Genomic DNA, 27,970 nt, shown 5'->3' with positions numbered 1-27,970 from the left:
ACCTGAGCCGAAGTCGGACGCTTAACCGACTGAGCCACCCAGGCGCCCCTTAAGATGCATTTCTAATAGTGGGTTTCTAGAATACTGACAGATGTCATAGCAGTACAGACACTCAACTCCTACAGTGCTTTTTTCCTACCGTAGAGAGGTGGCCTGCTAGCCAATGGGCAGAGAACAAAGGAGCACCTGATACAAGCCAGGCCAGAGGGTAGCAAGGAAGGGTGTTAGCTGAAGATCTTTGCAGATGTGATCTTTAATCCTTGAGGATTTGGGGAAATGGGAAAGGTGCCAGAAGACAGAAGACAGATGACCAGGCCTTCAAAAGAAAAAGGTGAACCCCCATCCCTTACAAGCTTCTGAGGCGGCCTATTGAGCGCAGGGTGCTCAAGTGTCTGGGAGAGAACACGCAGCTCTCGGGGGGACCCCAGCGACAGATGTGGCCCTCATTGTACTGAGGCTCTGGTCACGGAGACCCTGTGGGGTTGCCTGGGCCTGCGGTGGGTGTCGAGCCCCTCACTATCCTGCAGGCGGAAGGCTGTGGCCCGAGAGCAGTCTCACAGCACGTCCTCTGGACTTGTTCCCCAGCAAATCCCAGACATTAAACCCCTTAATGAGAAGCAGGACAGTGCTGGGGAGGGGGCCCTGCCAGCACACTCTCTGCCTGCATGACCTCCCCGGTCCCTTCTCTGAGCCTCAGTGGCCCTGGTCCATAAAATGGGGGTTCTAGGGTTTCCGTGAGAGGCTGAGGACTGTGGTCGGCACAGCCCCCCGCACATGGGAGCCCTAGAGTTAACCGCACAGTGCCTGCTCTACGTTTTGGAGGTGGCACGACTTCTGCCCGGTGAACAGGTGACCTCCCGAGACTCTGCCCTGCGTGGACTCTGCAGGCTGCATGTCCTCCAAGTAGTCCTGGCCCAGAGCCAAGTACGGCAGCTGGACTGCAGCTCCTCCTCTCTTCCTGTTCTCTCCCTGCCCCTCCCCCTGCCCAGGCAGCACAGAAAGCTGATTGTAAGCAAATTCCTGGCCTAGTACTGGGCAGAAATGGCTGCAAGTGGCCGAGGACTCGGCCGGGTCATAGGTGCCTCTTCTTGCCCTGCTTGGAGAGGAGCTCATTGGGAAGCCAGAGGACGCCTAAAGCCTGAGTACGATGCCGTGGTGATAGGAGCAGGTAACCAGGATGTGCTGGAGCTGAGGGGCAGGAAGGCGGCCCTGCTCAGAGCCCTGGGGGTGGGGGAATGGAGTTGGGGGGGTGCACTCCCAAGCCCCACCCCTCCCTCTCCTCCGTCCACAGGATGACCAGGGTTTGGGCCAGAACAGAGTCGGGGGGCAGGGCGGGGGTGGAAAGCCCACTTAGTCTGCGAGCAGGCACCAAGGTTGTGGGGCTGGCTCTGCCATCAACTTGCTGTGTGGTCTGGGGCATATTCTTGCCCTCTCTGGGCTTTGGTGTTCCCTTCTAGAATGACCAGAGAAGAATAGGTGAGCGCAGGGGTTTCCATGTATCTCCTGCAAAATTAGCCCTTGGCACCACATTCTTAGAAAGCGTATGGTACACAAGGATTGGAAAGAAAGAGCCTTGGGATAACAGACCCATGAAATCCAGTCATACCAAGTGCCCTGACTTCTGGTCGCCACCACTTCACCAGTAAGACCATGTATCCCCCAAGGAAACTGGAAGGTTCTATAAAGGGGGGTTAGGGAAAAATAGAAATGAGTCGCATGTCTGCAGAGGCTAACAGCCCCTGCTGTCTTTCTTGCACATCTGCTGCACTTCGCTGACCCCCAGGCTACAGAGTGATTCTGACACGTGACTGTGTGAGGGCGTGGGGCGTGGGGCGTGGGGCTGGGAGAAGGTTGCCTTTGCTCAGATCCTTCCATTCACACTCCCTAGGGGCCTCTTCTGGCATTCTCTCCCACTGGGCTTAGACAGACAATGGCAGGATTGAAAGAAGACGTTCGTTACACAGTTTTAAAGCTGCATCCTGTCCTGACATCTCTTCATTTTTGTATGTTCTAAGAGCAGTCATGGCCAGTTAATGTTTTTAACGGTCGCCTCTCCAGGGAAAAATGTGTGCAAACACATATACGTAAGTTTAGTATAAATACTGAAATGAAAGAAGCATAGCACACGATTTTACAAATAAGATCCGCAATACTCTAAATTCCAGGTGGCCAACTGGCTCTCCCCAAATTTCTGGGATTTTTGCTACACTTAGCAACCTTCTGGTTCCTACTGACAAATAAGGCTAGTGCCCAAGGGAATGTTGGACCTTTTGATTGACTTCAAAGAGTAGAAGCGAAGCAAAGCAACAAAGGTACATCTGAACTTCACTTGTTCCATGACGGGAGAGACTTCGCTCAAACAGATCATGTTTTTCCCGTTCTGGGAGAATACTTTCTTAATTCTTTGTGCTTTTTCACGATGGAACAGCCAGGGACACAGCACATGGTTGGGTTTCATCTGCATTGTTAGTGTTTTCTCCATTGCTTTCATAACTCTAACCATCAACAAAGCAATACATGGAGCCACGACATGTAATGTTCACTGACTTTCATGGTGCAAATACTCCCACCATGGCCTTCTTCAAGTTACCACGGTGACGCGGTTGCATGTGAATTTGGAAAAGAGTCACAGCAGCCCACTGTGACACTGTGACACAGCGCAGCCTGCTGACGGCTGCTCAGAGGTAAAAAACCACAAGAGCATAGGTAATTGTGACACATAGTAATATGATGTAGGGAAGTTGACAAGTTTTGCGTATGTATTACCTTTGTTTATAATTTATTTCACCATAAGTTTATATAATTTAAATTGTAGCAATGGCTGTGTTTGACAACTGTCACAAACCTCCTGGCTGGGGGAAGCCAGCTGTAGACCTAACTGGGTGCAGTAAATGGCACTGCGCCCCCCCCCCCCCAACTCCCTTTCTGCCCTTGGTGACGGCACACCCCTCCTGCCTTCTGGCAGGGACAGTTGACTCCAGGTCACCAGATGCCAGAGTGAATTGCCCACATGTGTGTGAGTCTCAGGTGTGAGTTTTTGCTTGACATTGTTTAATTGCTACGCATAAAGGGAAGCCCCATTTAAGGGCTTTTGGGGACCAAGTAAGGAACAGAGTGGCCATCTTCCGAGAGAAGGGTTATCTCTGCTCCCTGAGGTCACACCACTACCCGGGAGCCACCTTGAAGATGACCCTGATTAGTCACTTAACTAAATATGCCTAAGAGTGACCCAAGGAGCTTGTTAAAATGCAGTTCCTGGCCTTGCCCCTGGTGATTAGGATTCAGTGGAAGTCAGCACATCTGACCAGAATTTGGAGTGGGCCTGACGCGGGCGGCCGCAGGCCACATTTGAAAGTCCGAGTCCAGAACAGCTTCCCCCACGAGCCCCACGTGCCTGGCTATCTATGGATCCCTGGAGTCAGGCTGGAGGTTATCAGAGCCTGTAGCTTAAGACCCCCTCACAGGGGAAGGAGAGGTCACCAGAAGCCACAGGAGGGCCCAGGCAGGACTGGGGATGGACTAGTGGAGGAAAGAGGGTCCTGGGCTGATGGGATCTTGACCTTTGTCATTTGAGGTCTGTTTGTGCACCTGTGGGCTAACGTGTGATGACTGAACTGGACCGAGTTGCCTGGAAGCTTTTATTCAGTTTCTGAGATTTATGATCAGCACTACTCAAGAGACAAATAGCTACCATTTATTGTGGGCCTGCCCAGGGTCAGATGCTTTACATATATTATTGGTTTTTCTCCCTCCAACACTGCAAGAAGCCCAAAGCTCATGGCAGGTCAGAGTGACTCTCCGAGGGCCATGTTCTGTAAATAGCAGAAACCAGGTTGAGCCCAGGACAGTCTGCCTTTAATTTGAGGTATATATTAGAGAGCAGGACTTTTCAAACTGCAGGTTGCAACCCATTCATGAATCCCATCCAGCATATTTTTTAAACCTTATTAAGAAACTTTTCAAAATATATAAAAACAGTATGTTAACTGGTCTTTCCAAATGAAATGTAATCAAATGGATCTTCACATGCTTATCACGTGGATGAGTTGATATTGTTCATGAAGCTTTTGTCTGTTAAATACATTTCTAGGCGGGTTATGTACCAAGTCACAGTGTAAAACGTACTTCTTCCTGTGGCTCATGGTCAAAGGGAGTTGAAAAGCTCTGTTTTAGAGGTTCCTTTAATGGAAGAGAAGTTGGCTCAATGACTTCTCAAATTCTGGGAGTCTCTGTGTGGAAAATGTAAAACAAAATCAGCTCAGCCATGAAGAAATCCATCATGTGGGTCATTGCTGCCTCCTATTTATGGATGTTTGTCAAATTAATGGCTGGACATTTTATTTGAGTGAACGCCGGGTTCAGGTTGGTGCTCAGAGAACATAGTCTTCTACTGACATCCCTGAAGACTCATAGTGACCTTCTGTCACCAAGGAGGAATGTGTGCCAAGTGTTCCAGACAAGGCCTGTCCCCACCAATTGAAAACAACCAGGGCCTGTTCTCTGCCCGACAAGGGATTCTTCATCAGCAGCTCCGAGTTATCCTGAAAGTGAGGGAAGAAGAGGCCCTCCCACCCCACCGGCTGTGCTTGGCTCTGATGGCCACATCAGAATGACCTGGGGGCTTGTGAGAAATCCGTCCCAGGGCCCCGCCTTCGCCCTGCTGAGCTGACTCTGGGGAGGGGTTCTCAGGTGGTCCTGAAGCTTCTCGAAACAGGAGAAGCACTTGCTACCAGGGGGGCCTGGTGTGCAACATGGGATCCCAAGTCAAGTTTAGGGCTCCTAACCCAGGGGCAGCCCTCCTAAGATCTTTGGAAAGAAACTTAAACATGTAAAATAGCAAAGTTCACCCAATCGGCTGGCACTCCTTAAGCTGTGTTCAGTTACTTCATTTTGAACTGTTCCCATCTTACCCCAGGAATGTTGGTGGTTGACAAAGACAAAGTCATGTGACTAAAGCCTTCCGGGGCACTACAGTGAACCATGCTCGGGGAGAGCAAGCCACGTTGGACAGCAGCCATCCACATGCCCAAGCACGCACCTGGACGGCCGGTGATTCCACACCAGACAAGGAGGGCTTGTCTGCCTAGCAGCATACCAGCCACGCTCCCCTTCTGTCCCTGCCACGGAAACCGTGACTCTCCCTCACCAGTCCCTTGCTCATCCCCAGGTGCTGGGAAGCCCAGCAATGCGAGGCTTCGTGAGATAGCTTTTGTCTGATGACTGTGGATTTCTCCTCACCCCTCACTCCAGCGTGGAGCCACTGGCCAGGCCAGGGTGACGGGACATTTTTCGAGCCAGGACAAGAACCAGGGTTTTCTGACTCCCCACAGACCAGGTGTTTTATGGCATCAAGCTAGATGCTGTTGCAACATCCAACTCTCTGCTACGTCCCCAGGATCTTCACGAGCATGGGGACAGGGATGGGTGACCACGTTCCTCAGGTATATGTCTGCTTGCTGACCACTGCTGCTCTCCTCCTCTTTCCCTTGTCTCATTGCAGGACACAATGGGCTGGTGGCTGTGAGTACCTCCCCCTCTGCCCCACTTCATGACCCCTGGACATGAGGTTGTCGCCGGAATGTGAGGAAGCAGGCAGGGTGTGGGCCACGGGAGACATGGGGAGGCCGGCTAGCCTCCTCTCCAGGGCACTGATCGGTGGCTGTCAAATGGATTTCTTTGGTAGTTAAGGAGAGTATCAGAGGCTCTCTTTCCTATCCTCTCCATAACATATGTGCATTTCCCCCATGACTTTGGGAGAGTCAGGGAGCTTTCAGAAACAAAATGATGAAGAGGTGGGAGCATATGTAACTGACATAGGCTGGGAGACATGTCAGAGCCTGGGGAGCTGAGGCCTGGTGGGTGGGGCCCTCTGACTACAGATGAGGGGGCGGTCCTTGTGTATATAGTCCCTGTGCTGCACAGCTGGGTCTCTGCCATGTGTCACCCTGAAGTACCCAGCAGCCACACAGCCCCAGGTATACCCTGGAGACAGCAAGGAAGCCAGGCTAGCAGAGGAGGCAGGGCCCTGCCCCAACACCACTGGCTTCTAGGTCCAAAGCTGAGCCAGGTCAGGGCTATCCTGAGGCTGTGCTTCTCAAACTCTGGTCCCTGTACCCTAGAAAGCTAAAGTGTGCGCTAGAGGTGTTCACAAGACAAGCACGGTACATCCTCCTGAAGCAGAGGCTGCTCTAGAATATCCATACAGGAGGACTTTGCAATGCTGGGGAGAGGGGGCCGTGAGACTTGCATGAAATCTTCATCCTTTTCCCTGACATATTAGTTTTACTTGAACATTTTACAGGGAGTGCTATGTAACTCAACTGATCAGTAATTTAAAACATTGATTTTATGTTAATATGAACACAGGCGCATCCCCCAGCTCTGCCACTTTCTATCTGTGAAGGTCAAGGCAAGTCATTTAGGCTATCTCAACCACCGTAAAAGAATAAAAATGCCCAGTCTCAGAGTTGCCATAAAGCCAGCAAGTGACGTGCCTTAAGGACCAGCCACACAAAGCCTCACAGATGGGGACTCTTGTTATTGGAGGTTCCTAGCCCAAGGGAGGTTGGTGTCAGTGCCCTCTAGCCGAAGACCCACCCAGACGCAGCCCTGCCATTCAGGGAGTTGGGTGGTGACTGGCTTTGGTTTGGGGGGGGGGGCAGGGAGCGGGAGGCAGCTCAGGAGGAGGGGATTAAGAAGAGCCTATTCTAGGATATGAACTCTGGTTGGATGATCTGGGGGGCAAAAGAGGGGTTTGCTCTACACTGGATACTGTCAGAGCAGGAATGCCCCTGCGACTAGCATCTCGATAAATCTTATCTATGGGGAGAGGGACCAGTAGGAGGAGAGGATAACTGGTAAGGAAGCAGCAACCACTAATTTTGGCCAAGAGAGGGGGCGGTGTTGGGTATCTTGTGGGTGACCCAGAGCCCTTGTTTTATGTTTGTACTCAGACAAAATTGTGAGATGAGCTTGTTCTGTCCCATTTATCATGGTCTCAGTCTGAGGTTGTCATTCTGTGAGGCTGCTCAAGTGTGATGGGAGAGTATGGTTTACGGCCAAGGGCCAGGCGGCTTCCCAATGCCAGAGTGGCTTTTTTTCTTCCACACTGAGATGTGTCAGGAGTATAGATCCTGAGTCCAGACCATCTGGGTTCAATTCCCAACACCTCTACTCTGTGAGCCTGAGGCAAGCTACCTCCTTTGGGCTCAGTTTCCTCATCTGTGAAATGGGGAGAATCATAGCGCCCGCCCCTAGGGTTGTGAGGTGGATTAAATGGGGTGATGCACTCACAGGGTCTGGCACAGAGTCATTGCCAAGTAAACTTTTAAAAACAAGCTTTCTGAGTTACACCGTTTCTGTCATTATCTTGGCAGGGATGGTAGTGGGAGGACCAGCAATGCAGGTCTGTAGACTCAGGTCCAGTTCAGTTTAACAGATACTTACTGATTTCCCACTAAGTGCTAGGAAAAGTTAATAAAATCCCTGCAATATTTGTCCCCTCGCCCCCCAAATAAAGCTGTGCTGTAACTGTAGCTTCCTCTCTTGGGCACGTGCTGTGTGTCAGGGATCAGTGCGTGAAGCAGGCCAAGGGGGTGTTACCATCATCAGGCCCGTGTTTGCACTGGAGGAAACAGGCCAGATGGATTAGGTGCTGAGGCCGCTCCAGCAAAAAGAGGAAGTAGAGTTTGGCGGTCTAGCTTGGTGCTCACTGGGCAAGCTCACGCGCCGCCTCTGTGCTTCTGAGGAGGCATGAGGCTTGCCCTCACCTAGAGGAGATGGGCACCCTGAGCGGGCCTGGGCAGGGTGCAGTGTGACTTCCCAGAGCCACCCAGGCCATGCGGGAGGGAAGGTCACCTTCAGCTGGGACATGGAGGGGCAGGACCAGTCGTGTTGCATCTTGCAAGACATCTGGGAAAGTGCGAATTTACGGAGGAAGCAAGGGGAATGGCATCCCCAGAAGCGGGAACAGCATGAGCCTAGGGGTAGCACGCCGGCCCTGTAGCGAGGACCCTGAGCTGGCAGGTGGGCCCCAGCGATGAAGGGAAGACCCTGTGTACCCCCCAGGCGGCGTACCTGCAGAGACTGGGGGTGAACACGGCAGTCTTTGAGAGACGCCCAGTGATTGGAGGTGCAGCTGTCACTGAGGAGATCATCCCAGGTGAGCCCTGAGAGGTGGTGTGGGGGTGGCAGAGGGCGACCAGTGGTGACCACCGGTGACTGTCTTTATCGGATTCCATTTCAGGGTTTAAGTTCTCCCGAGCATCCTACCTCCTCAGCCTGCTGAGGCCACAGATTTACATCGACCTGGAGCTGAAGGTAGAACTGCCCCCCCCCACCCCCCCCCCCCCCCCGGTTCTACCCATGGCCTGATGGTGGGGGAGGGGCGGTTCCAGCTTCCCCACCTGGGGTGAAGCCTCCCTATTTTGCACCCACGTGGTTCCCTGCACCTGGGGTCTCTCTTCTATCCAAGGGTTTGTCTACCCACATGCTCTCCTTGGTGCATTCCCGCAGATGGGTTTTGTCTAGCCTACCCAGTGCCTTAAAAATGGGAAATTTCACATAAAACTTGGACATCTTTTGAAGAACAAGCCTTGTGAACACCAGGCCCATGTTTCTGCATGCAACACTGGCTGGTGCCTTGCACGGGACTGGGGTTCCAGCTCTGCCCGGCCCCATCACCTCCTGGCATGTCACCTGGCCCTCGCTGGGTACCTGCCTGAACCCCTGGGCCTCTGACAAGAGCCCGATTTCTTCCCTCATTAATCTTTAGATCCTGTTACTATTCTCAGTCTCTTGAGCAGGAAGTTGGACCCCAGGGATTTTCAGCTCCTCTGGCTCCTGGGCTGCTTTGAGGGGTCCTGAGAACGCTGACTGGCCCCTAGATGACTCCTCTTAGTCAGCTTAACCTTGGGCCACAGGCTGACCCAGCTCTGCCCCTGTCCTTGCAGATCACTGCCTCTTTTGTAAACTCGGTCCCCGCATTTCTGGAGCCCACTTAGCTTCTCCCTGCTTGTGCCTGGGTCACCACTACTCAGGGAAAAGGATCCTGTGTATCATCCATACAAGAAGCTGTGAGCACTTTAGCATCAACTTTGCTCTAAATTGAAAGTTTGAAATTTATAATAAGATCTTCAACCACTGTTGCCTACTTAGAGAGAGAAATCACGGCCAACCAGGCAGGACTGGATGAAATCTAGCCAAGGCCTGGGAAAGGGTCTCTGGTCCGCAGTCCACACCAGATTAGTGCTGAAGGCAACCTGCAAATGCACGCATTATACATAGTGGCAGATGTGGCTGCGGATGGGGGCTGTGGGTAGACCCTTCTTTTGAAAAATGTAACTTCTGAAAACTCAGGATGACAGAATGGAAATTTCCACGAGTGTTCTCTTTATAGAAGTTACTCATTTGAAAATGTTTTCTGTCATAGGGTTCCTTTAACTAGAAACTCCCAAGCGAATTGAGTGTATGACTTGACCCCTAACCTTAGGCTGCATTAATAGGAGCGTGGTGCCCAAATCATGGGACAGAACAGTCCTGCTTCGTGATGCACAGAATTAATCCCGGACGGAGCCTGGAGCACCTTATTGACCAGGACACTGGCAACCTGGAAGGCGTCTACAACAGGGCAACTGAAGTCGTTCTAGGAATGTCCTCTTTCCAGACAACAATAAAGAACAGTTTAATTACCAGTGTCACAACCTGGACTACAAGCTCTAATGCTCTATCAATTGGGCTGCACCTGTGAGACAAGAATTGTTTTAGTGTTCCCGTTTTATGACGAGGGAACCGAGGTGCTGGGAGGTTAAGTTCACACACTGGGAAATGACAGAATTTGCATCAGGTCTACCTGCCTCCTTCTCCCTGTTCTTGAGGTCCAATGTGCCGCCACAGGCATCCTGATAGCGATCCTGCACTTTACAGTTTGCAATGGACAAGGTCACAGGCAGGAGCTCTCCAGGTGGGGTCTGGGCAGAAGACAGGGCTGAGCTCACACACCCTGGGACCTAACAGTTTTGAATCCCTGCTTGATGGTTTTATCAGCTGCCTCCCAGTGCCCCGTCTTTCTCATCTGTAAGGTGGGGATGGTGATAGTACCTACATGGTGAGGCTATTGTGGTGGTTTTAATAGGTTCGCTCATCATTAGTGCAGTGCCTGGGGCATGGTTAGTGCTCAATAATTGTCAGCTAGCACTATAACTCCCATGTAGCAGCTGAGAAAACTGAGGCCGCAGAAAAGGCAGCCGACCCGGGGACCCGGGCCGGCCACTGCCTATCAGACCTGGCCACTACAGGCCTGTCCCCGGTTAGACTAAGCCCTCACCTAAAGTGTGAGGCTAGCCTTTCGTGCCACTGCGTCTCTTCCATCCTTGAGCCAGAGGATGGTTTACCCCACCCACTCGGGGCCTCAATGGGGCCTGCATTCTGGATCTTAGTTTCCCCAGCTGTCAACAAGAACATCAGATTGGATCACCTCCCGGGTCTATCCACTATCCTGGTTTGCTTTGATAGCCACCCCACATTAAGCAGTGGAATCCAGGCTGGGAGGGCAGAGTTCTGCTCTGGGGGTCTTTTCTCCCGAATCAGCCAGGGGCTGCCTTATCCTGCTCTTCCTGGGCCAGCCTTGACCTCATTCAAGTGGCAACCCCTTGTCCTCCCTCCCCTCCCTCTCTGTTCTTCCGGGTCTCAACCAGATCAGTGTGCTCCCACTTTGCTCCCTGGAAACCTGATGCAAGGCTCTTAAACTTTCAGGTCTGTCAGAACAATGTGGGAAACTGATGGGACCCTGGGGGACCTTGATTTGAGGGCTGATTCTGCAGGACTATGCTGGGGCCCGGGAACCACACCCTTTAGATCTCCCTTACCTCTGGTCCCTCATATACACCTTGTCCCTTCCTAGCGATTTCCACCCGGGGTGCTATGCATGCTGAGAACACTTGTGGGGAAATCAGAAGAAGGGCTTTGTTTTTATAAGAGAACTGCACGATCTGAACCAATCTAATGGTGATTCAACATCCCTCTTCTGATTCTGACACCACATAATTAAAGCCATCAAGAATGGCAAAGGTTCAATTGATGAGAAAGTCCTGAGTCAGACAAAAAAAAAAAAAATCATATTCAATTAGTTCTACTTGAAATAACTCTTGGGTCCCTTATCTGGGGTGGGTTATTGATTCATTCATTCAGTAAACATTTCTGAGCCCCTTCCCTGTGTCCCGCACTGGGAGAAGCCCTTGGGGACACTGTGGTGAATGGGGGCAGCAAGGCTTCTGCCTTAGGAAGGGAACTTCAAGTAGAGGTAGGTGTTGCCTAAAGAAAGGGAAACAAGACAATATGGTAGTGAAGGACCAGAAGTCCAGCCTGGACTGGCAACCAGGAAAACTTCCCTGAGGAGGTGACATTTGAACTGACATGTGGATGCTAAGAAGTCACCAGCCTTGTGGTCACCTGAGCAGAGAATGTTCCAGTCAGAGGGAAGTAGAGGTGGACAGGCCCAAGGCAGAAGAAAGTAGACCGTGATGGCAGAGGGGCAGCTGAGGGTGTGGGAGAGGGGGTCCAGATCAGTTGACATAGGACCTTGTAGGCTGTGAAGGAGGGACTGCATTTTATTCTGAGTGCCATGGGCAGAAGAAGTGGAGGGATGGAGTTTATGACTTCATGAAAGGTCAGTCCGCCTGCTGGGTGGTGTGGAATGTGGTAGAAGCGGCTGTGGTCTCAAGGAGATGGGTGAGGCGGTGGCTGCGGTAGTTCACAAGATGGTGGCTTGCGCTGAGGGGCAGTGGAGATGGAGAGAAGTAGACAACTTCTGGAGACTCAGCCAGTGAGACTTGGTGACTGTTGGGATGAGGGGAAAGGAAAAGGAGAAACTAAGGATGCTTCCTGGGTGAGAAAGACTAACCTGAGAGAAACCAACCTGAAATTTTCTCCAGCTTGGATCAAACACATTTCCCCATGTTGGTGTTAGAAAGGACTCTGGAGGTCTTCCAACCCAAACCCCTACCAAACCTTTGGACTCCCCTCCACAGAATGCTCTCCCCATGGCAATCCCACCATCTGGAATATCTCTGGCTTAGGGAAATGTCAGCTGTAATTGTTGGAGAGGGCTTTTTTGGTTTCCTTGTGTTTTCCAGAACTTCTACTCAGATCTTGTTTCTGTCTCTGGACATGTACCTGGTCTGCAACATGACATTCAATTTATTCAGTCAACAGAATACGTATTGATTGCACTATATCTAGGTGCTAAGGATATAGCACTGAGAAAAGAAACTATGCCCTTGAGCTCATAGAGCTGACATTACACTTGGGGGAGACTGAGTAACTAAGTATGCAGTTAGCCAGGGGGCAGTAAGTGCTTCAAAGACAAATAAAGCAAGACGAGGGGGCAGAAAGTGCTGGGCTGGTAAGGGACGCCTTGCTGCTCAGGTGACATGTGAACAGAGCAGTCAGAGAGGAGAGGGAGCTGGCCAAGGATCTGGGAAAGAAGTCTCTAGGTGCCGAATTCATCAGGTTAAACACATTAAATACGTACAGCTTTTGGTATGTCACTCATACCTCAATAAAGTGGTTTCAGAAAAAAAGAAGTCTTTAGTTGGAATAGTAAGTCTTATTTGTGGGGCCAGCTCAGGCCCCTTGTGTTTTATCTGTACCTCCATTGAAGAAGTAGATGTGCTCTTGGAAAGTTCTGTTTGCCAGTCAAATATTTGTTAAGTCAAATCATATTTTAAATGCATCAAGGGAACTTCCATTTAAAGTGACCCTGGAGTAAATGAGTCTGCAAAGTAAATAAAATTTTTTGATGTGAATAATTTATCTACCTCGTAAGTATGGATTTTCACATAACCATTGCTTTATTGTGTCTTTCTAAATTTTAATTATTTATTTCTGAAGTGGGGGCAGTTATAGACTAGTGCTGAGAGTCAGAGCTTTGGAGTCACAGAGATGTGGTTTTGAAACCCAGATCCACCTCCCAAGGTGACCTTGGACAAGTTATGTCACTGCCCTGTGCCTCTGTTGTTGTATTCGTAAAGTGAGGACAATGTACTTAGAGTTGTTGTGAGGTGATCATTGTAAACCTTAGTACAGTCCTTGGCACAGGGTAGCTTGGTGTGGTGTGGTATAGTGTGGTGTGGGATGGTGTGGTGTAGTGTGGCATGGTGTGGTATGACATGTTGTGGTATGGCGTGGCCTGCCAAAGAGTGCCTGGGCAAGCACGCTTTTTATGCACTTACATTAGAAAATGTAAGAACCAGTGCCACGTGCCTCGGGGAACTGTTTGCAGAGACCTAAATTGTTGCGAACCCAATCAGAGAAGGGTCAAGGGCAGAGGCCACAGATCCCTTAAAATGTTGCTTTGCTATGTGTGTTCTGCAGAAACACGGGCTGAGGCTTCATCTTCGGAACCCCTACTCCTTCACCCCAATGCTGGAAGAGGGCACAGGGAACAAGGTCCCCAGGTCCCTTCTTCTGGGCACAGACATGGCGGAAAACCAGAAGCAGATTGCCCAGTTCTCGCGGAGAGATGCGCAGGTAGGGAAAGGGACTGGCAACGGGTCTCCTCCTCCCTTGCCAGCCTGGAGGTGGCTCCCGAAAGGAATTGGGCCTGTTCGGAGTCATCCTAGAGCATGTCGTCCAAAGGCCACGAGGGCTGGGACAGGCCACCCCACCTGCCCTAGGAGGGCTCCGGTCTGTGGTAGCCTCTGATCCGAGCACTTCAGAGAGAAGGGAATGGAAGACAGTGATTAAGGCCGGTGGACACTGGAGACCCTCAAACTATGAGGCCACTGTTCAGGTGGTCTCTGCTGGCTGAATTTCAAAAGGGAATCCACCGGTATGTACTTCTACTACGGTGCTTTCCATCTTTCCTGCTTACAACTAGAACTCCAGGTGGTTATCAATATTAAAGCCATGAAAGCCAAAAAAGAGGAATGAAGGGAGGATCAGAGACAATTATGGATAGAATGAATTGGATCAGGAATTTAGGACAAGAGATTTGTAATATTCATTCGATCTGGCATTAATCCCCAGGCAGCCCAAGGCAAGAAATTGTCCAGGATGGCATGCCGGTCTGCTGGAAGGAGGGACATAGGTCTGATGGAGAATGCATAGCTTTCCCTTGGGATTGCATTATAAGGAATTTGTTGGGTACCTTCATGTATATGAGTCATTGAATAATCTTTTTTTTTAATGTTTATTTATTGTTGAGAGAGAGAGGGGGGGGGGTGCAGAGAGAGAGGAAGAGACAGAATCCAAAGCAGGCTCCAGGCTCTGAGCTGTGAACACAGATCCCAATGCAGGACTCGAACTCACAAACGGTGAGATCATGACCTGAGCTGAGGTCAGATGCTTAACTGACTAAGCCACCCAGGTGCCCCTTGAGTCATTGAATAATCTTATGGGCCTGGTGTGACTGGTGTTGCAGATATAGATTCTTTAAATGGACATATTTTTGTACCAAGCCTAGACACAAGCTGAGGCATAGTATTAACTCATGTCTCAGTGAGGACAGTAAGGAGAACCTAGGTTAATACAATCCATGTGTGTTGCTTTTTGTACTCTATTGTTGAGTAAAACCAAGAGAACTGCAGACACACAGAATCTCTCTTCAGCCAGTGGTTTCTAAGCCTGGCCAATGAGCAGAATCACCTGGGGAGCTTGCTCTTTCAAAGTGCTTCTCTTTTGTGCAGCGGGCTGGGGACGCCTGCCTCCACCCTCTCCTCTAAACCCTGACCATCTCAGATGCACCAGAGAGGATTCAGGACAAGGCCACGTCCCCAGGCCTATAGGACAGTGGCTGAGGCCTTGCGTGCTAGTGACCACAGGAACAGGAGGCAGAGGCCACATCCTGGGGTGGAAAGTAAGGAAACCGAATCCCGGTTTTATCTTTTCATGTTGTCACATTAAAGGCCTACTGTAGAGAAGGCTGCTAAGGTCATTTTTATCAAGACTTCTCAAATGTACTTCCACACAGAACTTTTCCTTCTGTAACCTTATTAAAATTCCATGGATATAGGGGCGCCTGGGTGGCACAGTCGGTTAAGCGTCCGACTTCAGCCAGGTCACCATCTCGCGGTCCGTGAGTTCGAGCCCCGCGTCAGGCTCTGGGCTGATGGCTCGGAGCCTGGAGCCTGTTTCCGATTCTGTGTCTCCCTCTCTCTCTGCCCCTCCCCCGTTCATGCTCTGTCTCTCTCTGTCCCAAAAATAAATAAAAAACGTTGAAAAAAAAAATTCCATGGATATATTCATGAGTATAGATGAACCAAAAAATTAAAAGGTGAGGGCTGAGGATTGAGACAGGGCCCTGGTGGCAGAGGCCTCCATCCCAGCTCCTGTCACCCACACAGTGAAGGAAGGGTGGGTGTCCTAACCACTCTGTTGAAATGGATTCTGAAAAAAAAGAGAAAGAGAGAAATGGACTCGGCTCGGGGGGGCTTGTGGGGCGATGGGGAGTAGGCTTCTGTTTCTGGATAGGACAAGAAGATGGAGGGGATTTGCAGGCCAGGAAACAATAGTCATCATGCTGGAATACAGGGGAAGGGATCTTTCTTTTACCAGTAATACACGGGAAGACAGGACTGAGAAGAGAAACTTTAAAGTGGTTTCACGGTTTATCACAGAAACCACATCCTAGGATACTTGCCAGTTTTCTGTGGCTGATAACTGGTCTTGGCCAGCATAACTCCTTGTCCCTGCCACCACCCTACTGGCTCATGTACTGCTCAGGATTTCTCCGACCTCCCCTAGCGCTGACATCAGCTCACACAGACCCAGAACTGGGAGTAATTTGCCTGAGGAGTCACGGAGGCCTGGCTAGGAGCAGCAGGCCACATGGGGGCGGCATGGAGGGCAGAGCAGTGGGGCAATGTCCTTGTGGGATTCTAAGCAATGGGGCCTTGACTCAGGGCTCTCTGTTCCAGGCCTTCCCCAAATATGAGGCATTCATGAATCGGTTGGCATTAGCCATAGACCCTCTGCTGGATGCAGCGCCGGTGGACGCGGAGGCCTTCCAGAGGGGTTCCCTGCTGCAAAGGCTCAAGTCGCTCTCCACCCTCAAACCCCTGCTGCAGGCAGGTAGGTCCAAAGTGCAGGCATCTGGGTATGATGAGTGACCTTTGGGGACTCGAGCCCATTTTCCCGATGATTGGACCAAAGCCTGAACCTTCTTCAGCCTGCCACCTGCCACCAATTAATAGGGGCTGTCCGAGTACTCTGGGGAGAAGGTTTTTGCCCAGCCCGCCCTAGAAACAGAGCCTGAGAAAAGGCTTATATGCAAATAGTTCACTTTGAAGGGTGACCCCAAGGAAAGGAGGAGTGAAACTGGAAAGATTTCCAGCAGGAGACGCTGCAGAGTTGCATGGACAAAGTGTGTGGATTCGGGGAGGAGTGAAGGACCGATCAGAGCCAATAGAATCTATCACAAATGCCAGAAATAGACACTGCCTCTCGGATGACCAGTCCAAGAAGCTTCATGCGACGAAATGTATTAAGCAAGTGCTGTGTGCCAGACACTAAGCTAGGCACTGGGGCTACAACAGCTAAAGATCACGATCCGTGTCCTCAGAGCCCTTCTGCCCCGTGAGCCTCCGGCGTAGTGTGAATCAGCCTGAGAGCAATGGCCTGGCCAAGCTGGCTGCCTCCCAGGGTATGGGCCTTACAGAGTTCGAAGTAAGGGAATAAGGTACAAGTTAACATTTTCCCAAAAATAATTCTAACAGCTAAAATGTATTAAGTGCCTATGAACTTGCAAATGCTTTACATATGTCACTCAGTCCTCACAGTAGCTCCTGGGATATGAAATATTACTCCCATTTTACAGATAAAGAGGTAGGAGCAGAGATATCACGGATTGGACTGACTCTTTCTTGCCTATCTCAGCCTATGCGTTATGGGTCTTCTCTTTTAGGTCGTGTGCTGGGAGCCCAGCTGCCCCAGTATTACCAGGTCCTCACAGCTCCAATTACAAAGGTGAGGGGCTTCCCAGCCTCAGGCTAGACCCCACATTGAGGGGGACTGTCCTCCCCAGGTCCCTATGCCCTTCTCCCTGACATTTTGCTGTCCTAGGTGCTGGATCAGTGGTTTGAGTCCGAGCCTCTAAAAGCCACTCTGGCAACGGATGCTGTGATTGGAGCCATGACAAGTCCCCACACTCCGGGGAGTGGGTGAGTGTGGGGCGTGGTGGTGAGGGGTGCAGCGAGAGCAGAGTGAATCCCCCACAAGTGCTAACAGCTGCTGTTACCGCTCACCGAGCTCTCTGGGTGAGCCGGGCACGAAGCCAAGCTCCCATCTAACCCTCAGAGCAACATCTGAGAGCCGTGGCTCAGAGAAGGGGCAGGTCTTGCCTGAAGTCACACAGCTAGTGGTTGCAGAACTGATTTCCAGCCCACGTTGTCTGACCCTCCAAAATCCTCCTTCTTAGCCACTACTCCTTACTGTTTCAGTGAGAAAAACCTCTCTCCCACTGGTATATCTCAACATGAACAACTTCCCACTCTCCTCCTCCTCCCCCACTTCCTCCTTCTTTTGTCTCTCTCTCCCTTTCACTCCTTCTCTGTCTCTCTTTTTATCTCTTCTCCTCCCACAAAGTCCCATTAGCCCTCCCCCCCACACACAAAGTTCCTTTCCGTGGGTTCCAAGACACACACACACACACACACACACACACACACACCTTGGTGAGGGTGGAACACTATAGGTGGGGGCTGTGTTGACAGCCTGATCCAAGAGGGGGCAGGCAGACACAGTGAAGTCTGTACCTATGGGATGAGTTAACGGCCACTTGTAGGAGCAGGAACGGAGGGTATGTGGGGTGTGTGTGTGTGCGTTTGTATGTGTGCGTGTGCGTGTGTGTGTACGTGTCTTGGGATAGAGGATACTGCCAAGTGTTGGGCCATTTCTGGTGTATCACAAGATGCAGCTAGAAGCTGCATCAACGTGGCTTTTCTCTGAAAAGATGAGAACCACCCTTGGAAGTGGTTTTTCAACACACATTAAGCCAGCTCTGAATTCCCCAGGGCCATGGAAGAAGGGGGTTGGCAGCGGTTGCCATACTTTGGCCAACTCTGTGATCCACCAGCCAATTTGGATGTTCCAGCTGGTGCCTTCTGTCCTTTTCTCTGTAGGTCTCCAGGAGGCCTAGCTACTGCCCAGTTTATGAAGTGTGCCTTTAAGTAATTTGTTTCTTCATTAATTCTTTCAGTCAATATTGATGGAGCACTTCCCTGTGCCAGGACCTGGGGCCAGGTAGTGAATGGAGCTGAAATCCTAATAGGAGAGGTAGACACAGAGCAGATGATGATACCGGAGTTCTGTGAGGGTTAGGATGGGGGTAAAGCAGGGAAACAATGCTGTCCAGGGTCAGAGAAGGTCTCCAGGAGGAAGGCATGTTTAATCTGAGACTCTCAGGACAGGAGGAATTAGGTAAACAAACAGGAGGGAGGAAGGGGCCTTGAAGCTGCCAGAACAGCATGTGCAGACACTGGGGGCTGAGCACAGATGATGCGGGGGTTTGCTTTGGCAGGAGTGCGGACCGCAACAGGGAGCATGGTGAGGGAGGAGGCTGGAGCCCCGGAGGTCATTTTCAGAGACTGGCAATGACCCTGAGAGCAACACCAAGCCAGTGAAGGCATCAAAGGAGAGAAGTGACAGGACTCAGCTAGGTTTTGAGATTGGGCTCCAAGCCTGCAGGAAAGAAAGGGTGGGAGAAAGTGGTCCAACTAGAAGAACATCAGTGCAGCAGTTTAGGGATGAGAGGAGAGGCCTGGATCAGGGAAAAGGCCTCAGGGAGCAAGAACTGGAAAGTTCTTTGGGAGGCAGGGTTGATGGCACCTGATGGCATGGAGGCAGTGCCCATTCAAAGGTTGTTGGGAAAGGCAGTACAGGGGGAGGGAGAGGCTAATGGCACCAGAAAGAAAGGTCTATTTGCACCTAAGCTCTGGGATTAAATCCCAGTGGTCTGTCCTCAGGTATGTGCTGCTACATCACGTGATGGGGGGCCTGGAGGGGATGCAAGGGGCCTGGGGCTATGTCCAGGGTGGCATGGGTGCCCTCTCTGATGCCATCACCAGCTCAGCCACTGCACATGGAGCAAGTGTCTTCACTGAAAAGGTGAATGTCCCCCTACCCCTTACCCTGATTATTTGCAAGGATCTCAGTATAGAACCAAATGTCAAATTCAGAATGTCCTCCTTTAACTGAGGCACAACGTGGGGCTTGGAATCAAGGGGCTGAATTTATGTAGCCTGTTAATGGCTGGGCAGCTGTCAACCAGGCCCCCGTTCTTCGGACCACCCCCTTTGAATTCTCTGGCCCCTAACCCCGTTTGGGCTGAGCCTTTCCATTAGAGTGAGTGGGCTAAGTCTTCACCACTTTGCTGCAGAGCCCAGCAGGGTGGCTTCAGGCTGCGGAAGCTGGCAGTGCCCCAGAGCAGCACAGACAATGGAAATCCTCCAAGATCCAACTGTATTTTTCTTCCTGGGGGGTTTCTGGGGCCTCACTCTGGTGGGCTCTAGGCAGTGGCCAAAGTGCAGGTGAGCAGCGAAGGGCGCGTCCAAGGAGTGGTGCTGCAAGACGGCTCGGAGGTGAGGAGTAAGGTGGTGCTGTCCAACGCATCTCCACAGGTCACCTTCCTGAAGCTGACACCACAGGTAAGGCCTGAGGGTGGAGGCAAGCTGTCCACCAACATGGGGGGTGTTGGTCAAGGGAGCCAGGACTGCATGAGGATGGGAGATGTAAGTGCCAGGTATCTGCACTGGGGGAAGCCATCTCTTCCTTACCCAACAGGCAGGTAGCAAACAGGGAAGAAGCCTCACGGGTGGGAAGGAAGGTCCGAAGGAATGAGATGACCTAGGCCATGCAGCTGGCGATTGGCAGAGCCGGAGCTAGAACCCGGGTCTGACTTTTAATCCAGAGTTACCCTACTACCCTGATTCCCCCTCTAGCCAATGCTAATTCCAGCATCTGTGTCAATTATCTATGGCCATATGGATGCTCAGCTTGTGGGCATATATTAAGAATACTGATTTAGCACACAGAACTAGAGAATTCAGTTGAACTTGGCTGAGTTCAGCCGATCTGGGCTTGCTCATGCACCTTCCATCAGCTGTGGGTCAACTAGTGGGTCCTGTTCATCTTGGCTGGCTTCGCTCATGTGCCCAGGTTGGCTGGCTGGGGCTAATCCAGGACGATTTCTGCTGGAATGACCAGGTTGACTAGCTCTGCTCCATGTGTCCTTCATCCTCCAATGTAAGTCCAGGCATGTTCTCAGGGCCTGGCAGAGGACAAAAGTGAGCAAACTCATTCATGCAGGTGCTTTTCAGGCTTCTGTTTGCATCCTACTTCCTTACATGAACTTGTCACAAGCGCAGAATCACAGTAGGAGGATGTTACAGAGGTGTGTGTATCTAGGGAGGGGTGAGGATTGGGGGAAATTTTTGCAATTGATCACACCTTCCCTGTCACCAGAAGATATGATAATATGTATATGAGTATGGAGGTCCCAACCATTCTTGGGACTACCTGGGGCGGGGGGGGGGGGGGGGGACAAGATACCACTTTTTCTGAGTAATTCCACTAAGAAAATTCAACAAACATCTGTTCAAAAGCATCTTGTCAAGACAATTCTGAAATAACCAAGATTTACAAGAGCTTGGAGACCAGAGGAGAAAAGGGGCCTGTAGCCCACTGGCCATATCCAAAGCAGGAGCTGGTGTGGGCCATATACATTGCTCTGGCAGAGCTCAAAGGAAGAAGTGGTTAGTGTTAAGCTGGAGGGGATCCAGGCTGACTTCACAGAGGAGGTGCTTTGGCTGAGCTCTGAAGGATGGAGAGGATTTCTGGCAGTAGAGGTTGAGGGACCATCCTGAGCAAAGGAAGAAGGCAGCCCCTTGGGGCCTCAGCCATCCCCAGGTGTTTTCATGGAACCTTCTTCCAGGAATGGCTTCCTGAGGAGTTCATGGACAGGATCTCCCGACTAGACACCCAGTCACCTGTTACCAAGATCAATGGTAAGAGGCACACCAGACTGCAGAGCTGTCTCTTCTGACATTACCTGAGTGAGAAATTTCCAAGTCTGGGAAGAACTGGCCTACATCATCACCTCTATTCTCTGCCCTCCAGCCTGCCCCCTAGTTTGAAGGTGAAACACTCTTTCATACTTTTTCTTTCCAGTACATCACTTGGGTGAGCAGGGTGAAGGGTAGAAAAGGAGGATCCTGGGGTCTGAGGACATGGGCCTTTGGGCCCTCATCCTCCTCTTTGGTCCATCAGTGGCTGTCGACAGGCTGCCTGACTTCCTGGCGGCCCCCAATGCTCCTGGGGGCCAGCCACTGCCCCATCACCAGTGCTCCATCCACCTGAACTGTGAAGACACCCTCCTTCTCCACCGGGCCTTTGAAGATGCCATGGATGGCTTGCCTTCCCACAGGTGGGTGGCCGCTGGGCTTTGGTGTCCCCTGTTACAATCTTACACGCATGGGCCAGGTGAGGGGTGGGTGAGGGGTCTGTCTAGACATGGCAAGGATTGCCTCTTCCTCCTGGTGTTAAACATTCACAGTGTCTCAGAATCTGCCTAAACCCATACTTAAGTCCAAGGATAGGAAGTACATCTAGACAAGAAGCCTGTGGGCCAGGGCAGGTAAGGAGTAAAGAGTAGGACATGGTTCAGCCAAGTGTCACGTATTAGCAGGAGAGCAAAGGACTGCAGAGAAAACAGCACTGGCCTTGGAGAAGAATTGCAGAAAATGCTTTCTGGAAGAGAAGGGGTTTCTCTGATTTGGCAGCCCCATCAATGGGCACACACTCACCCGATTCCCCTACTCCATATTCTCTTGTCTCTGATAAGATGCTTTCATAGAAAACTTCTAAAAAGCATTTCCTACCTCCCATCCCAGCTGTCTCTCCATCCTTCTGGGAACAGGCAGGGACCTTACAAGAGCAAGTATCTCTCCATACTGTCAACTTCCACCAAAGCCTGTTGAAAACCTTTTCTGGGCGGGACTCTATTGAGTACAGGTTGGGGGAATTGGAGGTCAGGCAGGGGCATGAAACGGACACAGAGCTTATCGTAAGGCAGGCACATAAATATTTATGGCATGAGGTAAAGAGGACAAGTGCCCTGAGAGAAGGGTAAAAGGCAATGCCCATTTACTCATTCATAAATATTTTGGAGCCCCTACTCTGTAACAGGCTTAGTCCAGGAACCTGGGCACAGAGCAGCAAGCAGAGTCAACATGGCCTCTGCCCTCAGGTCACTGACCTTCTGTTGTGGAAGACAAGACAATCAACAAACATGCACTGATAATATGGAGAAAAATAGGTCAGAAGAAGGGAGGATTTGCTAGCCTTTATAAGAAGGTCAGGAAAGAAAGGCATCTCTGATAGCGTGGCACCAGAGACCCAAAAAATTGAGAATAAAAATCTTATCAATATCTGAGGGAAAACACCCAGGTAGAGGGCAAGTCAGGTGCAAAGGCCCTGGGGCAGGAATGGAGTGGTGTGTTGCAGGCACAGGGATGTGACCAGAGAGGCCAGAGGAAGAGAACCTGGGAGTGAAGGGAGGAGTGGGGGGGTGGTCCCAGAGCTACGGCTGCTGTATCCTGCTGGGCCCTGGAAGCTACTCCTGGCTTTTACTCCAGGAAAGTTTGTGCAGAGCCTGACTTACATTTTGGAAAGACCCCTCTGGCCACTGTTTGGAGAAAAAAAGGCATCTGTTGCAATTGGTTACTATTGCAGAATCCAAGAGACAGAGGACTGTGGCCCAGACCAGGGTAGGGGTGGTGGAAGTGACAAGAAGTAGCCAGATAGGGGTACCTGGGTGGCTCAGTCAGTTAAGTGTCCAACTTCGGCTCAGGTCATGATCTCATGGTTCGTGGGTTTGAGCCCCGCGTCGGGCTCTGTGCTGACAGCTCAGAGCCTGGAGCCTGGTTCGGATTCTGTGTCTCCCTCTTTCTCTGCCCCTCCCCCACTCATGCTCTGTCTCTCTCTCAAAAATTAATAAAACATTAAAAAAAATTTTAAAAACAACAACAGCAAAAGAAGTAGCCAGATACTGGGTATTTGAAGGTGAAGCTGGCAGCATCTGCTGTTGGACAAAAGTCAGGTGTGAGCAAGAAAGAGGAGCTGCTAAACGATGGTGTTTGTCTTTACGAAGAAGGGGGATCTGGTGTGTCTGGCTGGGGAGGAGCAGGCTTTAGGCATTCGGGTTTGGACAGGTTACTCTGGAGCTGCCTACTGGACATCCAGGTTCAGAAGACACGTTGTAAATGAGGGATGCAGGGAAAAGGCCATTTCACGTGGCCTGAAGGTGGTCAGATGTGGAGATTAGAGGGAAAACGTGCCCCAAGGAGACGGGGCATTGTTAGCAGGGGAGGGGGTGGGAAACCGCTCAGGGTTCTGTCTGCTGGCCACAGCCCCGGAAGCTCTGATTTCCCCAGCCTGCTCAGGGAAAGGTGACCGGGGATGAAGTCCGGCTACCTGAGCACCTGCTGCCCTAGGCCTGGCCCCTTCCCTCCTTTGTTTGTGCTGCCCGCTGGGCCCCGGAGACCTGAGAGGCCTGGCAGAGCCCAGGCAGTAGTGGAGGAAGGTGGGGACAGGCACCCATTGGGGAAGGAGGCTAAAGGGGACCAGAGGCCCTGGGGCGGGGGGTGGGGAGGCTGGTGAGGGACTGGGAGATCCTCTGGAGCATTCTGGACTGTCCTGGGGGACACGGAGTCCGTGCAGGCAAGCAACCACCACAGCCTCGAAGAGACAGCGACCTTGGCACCAGGTTACCCCGGGCCTTCCTTCGTTATGTCCCTGGCACCTCAGAGAAGCTCCCAGCCCTTCCTTCAGGGCAACTGCTGTTCTTTGCCCCTGACCCTCTCTCCTCCCCCATGTGGCAGGCCTATGATTGAGCTCTGCATCCCTTCCTCGCTGGACCCTACCCTGGCTCCCCCCGGCTGCCATGTTGTCTCGCTCTTCACACAGTACACTCCCTACACGATGGCTGGAGGCAAGGTGTGGGATGAGCAGGAGAGAAACGCTTATGCAGACAAAGGTAAAGAGGGCCAGACCGTCCTGTCTCCAGAGTGACCGGTGGCCGTGCAGCCCCAATGGACCCCTCTCCTCCTATCTGCTCATTCAGGATTAACAATGCCAGGTCCTGCCCCCAAAGGGAGAGAAGAACCCAAGGGAACCCAAGTCAACACAAGGAGTGCCTGCTAGGGTCCGGCACTGGGCTAAGAAAGCCTGAAAGACACGATTCCTGTCCTTAACGTTACTCACAGTCCAGTCGGGATTTGGGGGGATGAATAGAGAAACCAGTCTTACAATACAACTTACTCTGTGAGTCGAAGAAGGAAGGTATGTGCCAGAGAGATAAGGAAGAGACATTTGAGCTGGGTTTTAAAGGAAGAATGGGAGTTGGCCAGGCAGCAATGGGCATTCCAAGCGAAGAAACAGCTTGAGCAGAGCAAGGAGGTGAAGAAAGCTTTGCATATACACGGGAGACAAGTAACTTTGTGTTTAGGGCTGGGATGAGCAGGTGGGAAAGTGGGGTGGACCCAGAGGCCTTTGTAATGAATTATTTACTTGCCCATGAACTGTTTGTGTATTTTTTGCTTATTGAGATATAATTTGCATATGATAAAAATAGACCCATTTTAAGTGTGTAGTTTAATGAATTTTCATACATTTGCCAAGTTGTACAATCATGGCGTCTCCTCTTCTTCTTGCTCACACCATCTCGTTTCTGTGCTGTTCTGTAATCAGTGTTTGACTGCATCGAGGCCTACGCCCCTGGCTTTAAGGGCTCCGTGGTGGGCAGGGACATCCTCACACCGCCTGATCTGGAGAGAATTTTTGGGCTTCCTGGAGGGGTGAGTATAAGGCATCCCTCATCACATTCTTCTCCCTGCACCCCCACTCCCTGGCCTGCCCACTTGGTTTTATCTTGTCTCTCCACACCCAGCCCGTATTGAGAAGGGAGGACAGTGCAGAGACCACGGTGGAGAGGGGACAGAGAAGTGGTCAGACCTAGGGAGTGGGGAGGAGTAAGATCAGACAGGAGAGGCAGTGCCTGCTGAGAAAGTCACCAGGATGTCCCGTCTGGACATCCATGGCCACCTCTCCCATCTGGCTTTCTTCAGAGGGAGCTCCCCTCTTAAGGTAGCAGGTCCTTGGACTTTCCTCTCTGATTTATCAAAGCCTTGTTGAGACTGGAGGCAAAGGGACCAGTTAGGAGGCCAGGTCCATACTGCAGCCACCAGCTTCACGTGGCTCTTGGTGGTTTCAGTGGGTGAGGCCAAACTGAGGCGGGCTGTACACATAAAACACCCACCAGCCTGCAAAGGCTTAGGACAAAAAAAATGGAACACATCTCATTAATAATATTTGTATTAGTCACATGTTGAAGTGATAATGTTTTGGCTCTGTTAGGTCAAATAAAATATATTATTGACATTCATTTCACCATTTTCTTTTTAAACTTTAATGTGGCTCCTAGAAAATAAAAATTGCATATGTGGCTCATGTTATGTTTTTATTGGACAGCGCTGGTCCAGATATAGAGTGCAGGAGGCCAGACGGTGGGAAGGGAACAGAGTGGATGGTTATGGGAGGCATAGGGCAGGCTGAACTGAGAAGTCTCAGTGTAATGTGGTCAGGGTGGAGGTGACGTGAAGGGTCCATCTGGAGGCCCAGGCGGGGAAGGTGATGTCGCCCACCGAGGTGGGGAAGGTGGAAGAGAGCAGACTTGGGGGGTAGGGGAGGAGGAGCCCAGCTTGGGACATGCTGACGTGGTTAGCTGGAGGGACGTCAAGCAGGTGTGATCTTCTTGTCCAGACCCGCCCTGCAAGTTTGACCTTCCCCTTCCCCTTGCTCCTCCTGCCCCCACACCTTCCCAGCTGCTCAGACCCCAGCCAGGGGAGCAGGACCAAGCCTGAGTACCCTGTCCCTGTCTGCCATCCACTGTGACTCTGCTGGGGCTTGGACCCCTGGGACCCAGGCTCAGGTGGGTGTCTTGGCCAAGGAAACATGAGCCGGCTGCCAAAATAGGTCAAATCCTCCATTTTTCAAACAGACTGAGGAGGATTTGTAGTCCTTGGCAAACACTTAACATCTCCCTCTTCTTTCTCTCTCACACTCTGAAGGTGCTCCTCACCTTTCTTTCCTCCTGAAAAATGCCTCTGGAAAACTCCATCCCCAGCCCAAGGACATGCAACTGTCCTCTCTCTCCCCTCCCCTTTCCAAGAAAACATGCTGGAAGGAAAAGAACCTTCCTTGGAGAAGGGGAGGGGAAGAAACCTGCAAAGGCACGAAAGACCATAACACTCCTATGTCAACGACTGTGGCCCTGCCTCCCGCAGAACATATTCCACTGTGCCATGACCCTGGACCAGCTCTACTTCGCCCGCCCCGTGCCCCTGTACTCCAGCTACCGCTGTCCTCTCCGGGGCCTGTATCTCTGTGGCAGCGGTGCCCACCCTGGTGAGTGACGTGGGCCCTCTTCCCTGTGCGGGCTGTGGGGGCTGGCTGGACGGCAGAAGCTTGCTGACGGGGGAGAAGGGGGGCAGGGAGAGATGGAGGGGAGCAAGGAACTCCCATGAGAACAGGCCATCCCCATATTGGGGATTCTCAGTGCACAGGAAACAGGTGGGAGGAGGGGACTCTGCCAGCTGGCCACACCCTCGGGGTAGCTCCTACCTCCTCCCAACGAGGTTTAAAAATTTGCCCCAGAGGCGGCGCTCCAAATGCCAACTTTGGTTGTGAAAGACCCGTGTCCCTGAATTCCCCCTCCAGATGTCAGACCAGTGAGAATTGGTAACATTACGTTTCTTAATCTAAAAATTCTTGCCTGCGTCCATTCCAAGCCTCGCTGACCTTGCCAGGGCTGCCATCCCCTGTGGACATGCCCCAGAGAGGTCTGAGCTTCCACCCCTTGCCCCTTGAACCTTTAGTCTGACGCTTTAGTTTCACACCCAGAGGGTCTCCATCCAGTGCGTTGGCTTTCCAGACTGAGGGGGCAGGTGCTTGGACTGTGCACTGGGCCCCCTGCCCAGAGCTCTGAGCAGGAAGCCTGGAGGCGAGCCCAGAATCTGTCTTAATAGTCGTCCCAGTTCTGATGCTCACGTCCCCAGCACCGCCCTGCAGGTGCCCATGCTCTGCTTCCTTGCTGGCTTCCCCACGAGCTCTGGCCCCGCCTGCTCCCTGGGGACGGTCGTGAGCACCGCTTAGGTTCACGGGAGACTCCCTTCCAGGAGGAGGCGTCATGGGAGCCGCGGGACGCAATGCAGCCCATGTCGTCTTCAGAGACCTCAAGAGCATGTGACCCTGAACCGACTCTGACCCAGAACAAAGAATCCACCCTTGAGATTTTAAGTCCCCATTGGGTCAGTTTCCCAGGATGCGGCAGACAAGCCCTCATGCTCAAGGCACTATTTTAGGAGAAACGTACAGGTTACATTTGATACTTGTTAACCTGGTACCCATGTCTTCATGAGTGAACCAGTTTTGTGTTATTAAAAACAATGTTTTAGATAAGTGGTTTGCGTCTTTTCTATACATTACTGTATATTTTGTATGTTTTAGTAGATGCAGAGATATAGACACAAATATAGATAGATATAGATATAACCACCTCATTACTTAATCTCGCTCAACTCAGATTTTTCATCTGTAAAGGATTGGCTCTAAAGATCAGGTAGGACAATAGGTCATACTTTAGTCCAGTATCTGGCACACACCATACACATTCAGGGCACGGTGATGGTCCAGCTGCTAATATTATCCATGAAGGTCCTATTGTCATTTTTGTGTTCTGAGGAAAGGCGTCTCTTCAATGTTCTTTGTTTAACTTAGCACCTAGAACTGAAAACAGCCTGCTGGAAGCAGCGTCACCAGGACAGAGCAGAGTGATCTTCGGGTCCACTGGGCTTTTCGCACAAGAACGGCCGCCAAACTAAGTACGGCGCCCTGTTCGGCGTTGACAAACTGAACTTCT

At 51.4% G+C, this 27,970-nt stretch overlaps 1 protein-coding gene across 2 annotated transcripts; it reads left to right on the top strand.

The window, feature by feature from the left end:
• Positions 1-8: 8 nt before the first annotated feature.
• On the top strand, positions 9-27,507 carry PYROXD2 (pyridine nucleotide-disulphide oxidoreductase domain 2). 2 transcript variants are annotated; one of them, XM_042907496.1, is made up of 17 exons: positions 9-331; positions 990-1,168; positions 5,501-5,520; positions 8,068-8,161; positions 8,246-8,319; positions 13,372-13,527; positions 15,915-16,068; positions 16,901-16,962; positions 17,059-17,156; positions 18,960-19,101; positions 19,506-19,640; positions 20,927-20,999; positions 21,262-21,418; positions 23,874-24,028; positions 24,742-24,848; positions 26,337-26,457; positions 27,228-27,507. In XM_042907496.1, the coding sequence occupies exons 2-17, from the start codon at positions 1,042-1,044 to the stop codon at positions 27,296-27,298; spliced, it is 1,746 nt and encodes a 581-aa protein (XP_042763430.1). In that variant the 5' UTR covers positions 9-331; positions 990-1,041; the 3' UTR covers positions 27,299-27,507. The 2 variants fall into 2 exon arrangements, with proteins under 2 accessions (XP_042763430.1, XP_042763429.1); XM_042907495.1 differs by lacking the exons at positions 9-331; positions 990-1,168; positions 5,501-5,520 and adding an exon at positions 4,919-5,441 and having other exon boundaries at positions 26,222-26,457.
• The last annotated feature ends 463 nt before the right edge of the window (positions 27,508-27,970 follow it).

This window comes from Panthera leo, chromosome D2, assembly GCF_018350215.1.
Source record: "Panthera leo isolate Ple1 chromosome D2, P.leo_Ple1_pat1.1, whole genome shotgun sequence".
In the NCBI taxonomy this organism is placed as follows: Eukaryota; Metazoa; Chordata; class Mammalia; order Carnivora; family Felidae; genus Panthera; species Panthera leo.
The sequence above is the reverse complement of the archived record's forward strand: the minus strand, read 5'-3'. Positions and strand labels throughout refer to the sequence as shown.

What these genes read in the sequence shown, in the direction of transcription:
- PYROXD2 (XM_042907495.1), top strand. Translation starts at nt 5,358, where the DNA reads ATGCTGTTGCAACATCCAACTCTCTGCTACGTCCCCAGGATCTTCACG. An exon ending in ACATCGACCTGGAGCTGAAG is followed by an intron (nt 8,320 to 13,371) that starts GTAGAACTGCCC and finishes TGTGTTCTGCAG; the next exon opens with AAACACGGGCTGAGGCTTCA. An exon ending in TCCTGAAGCTGACACCACAG is followed by an intron (nt 19,641 to 20,926) that starts GTAAGGCCTGAG and finishes ACCTTCTTCCAG; the next exon opens with GAATGGCTTCCTGAGGAGTT.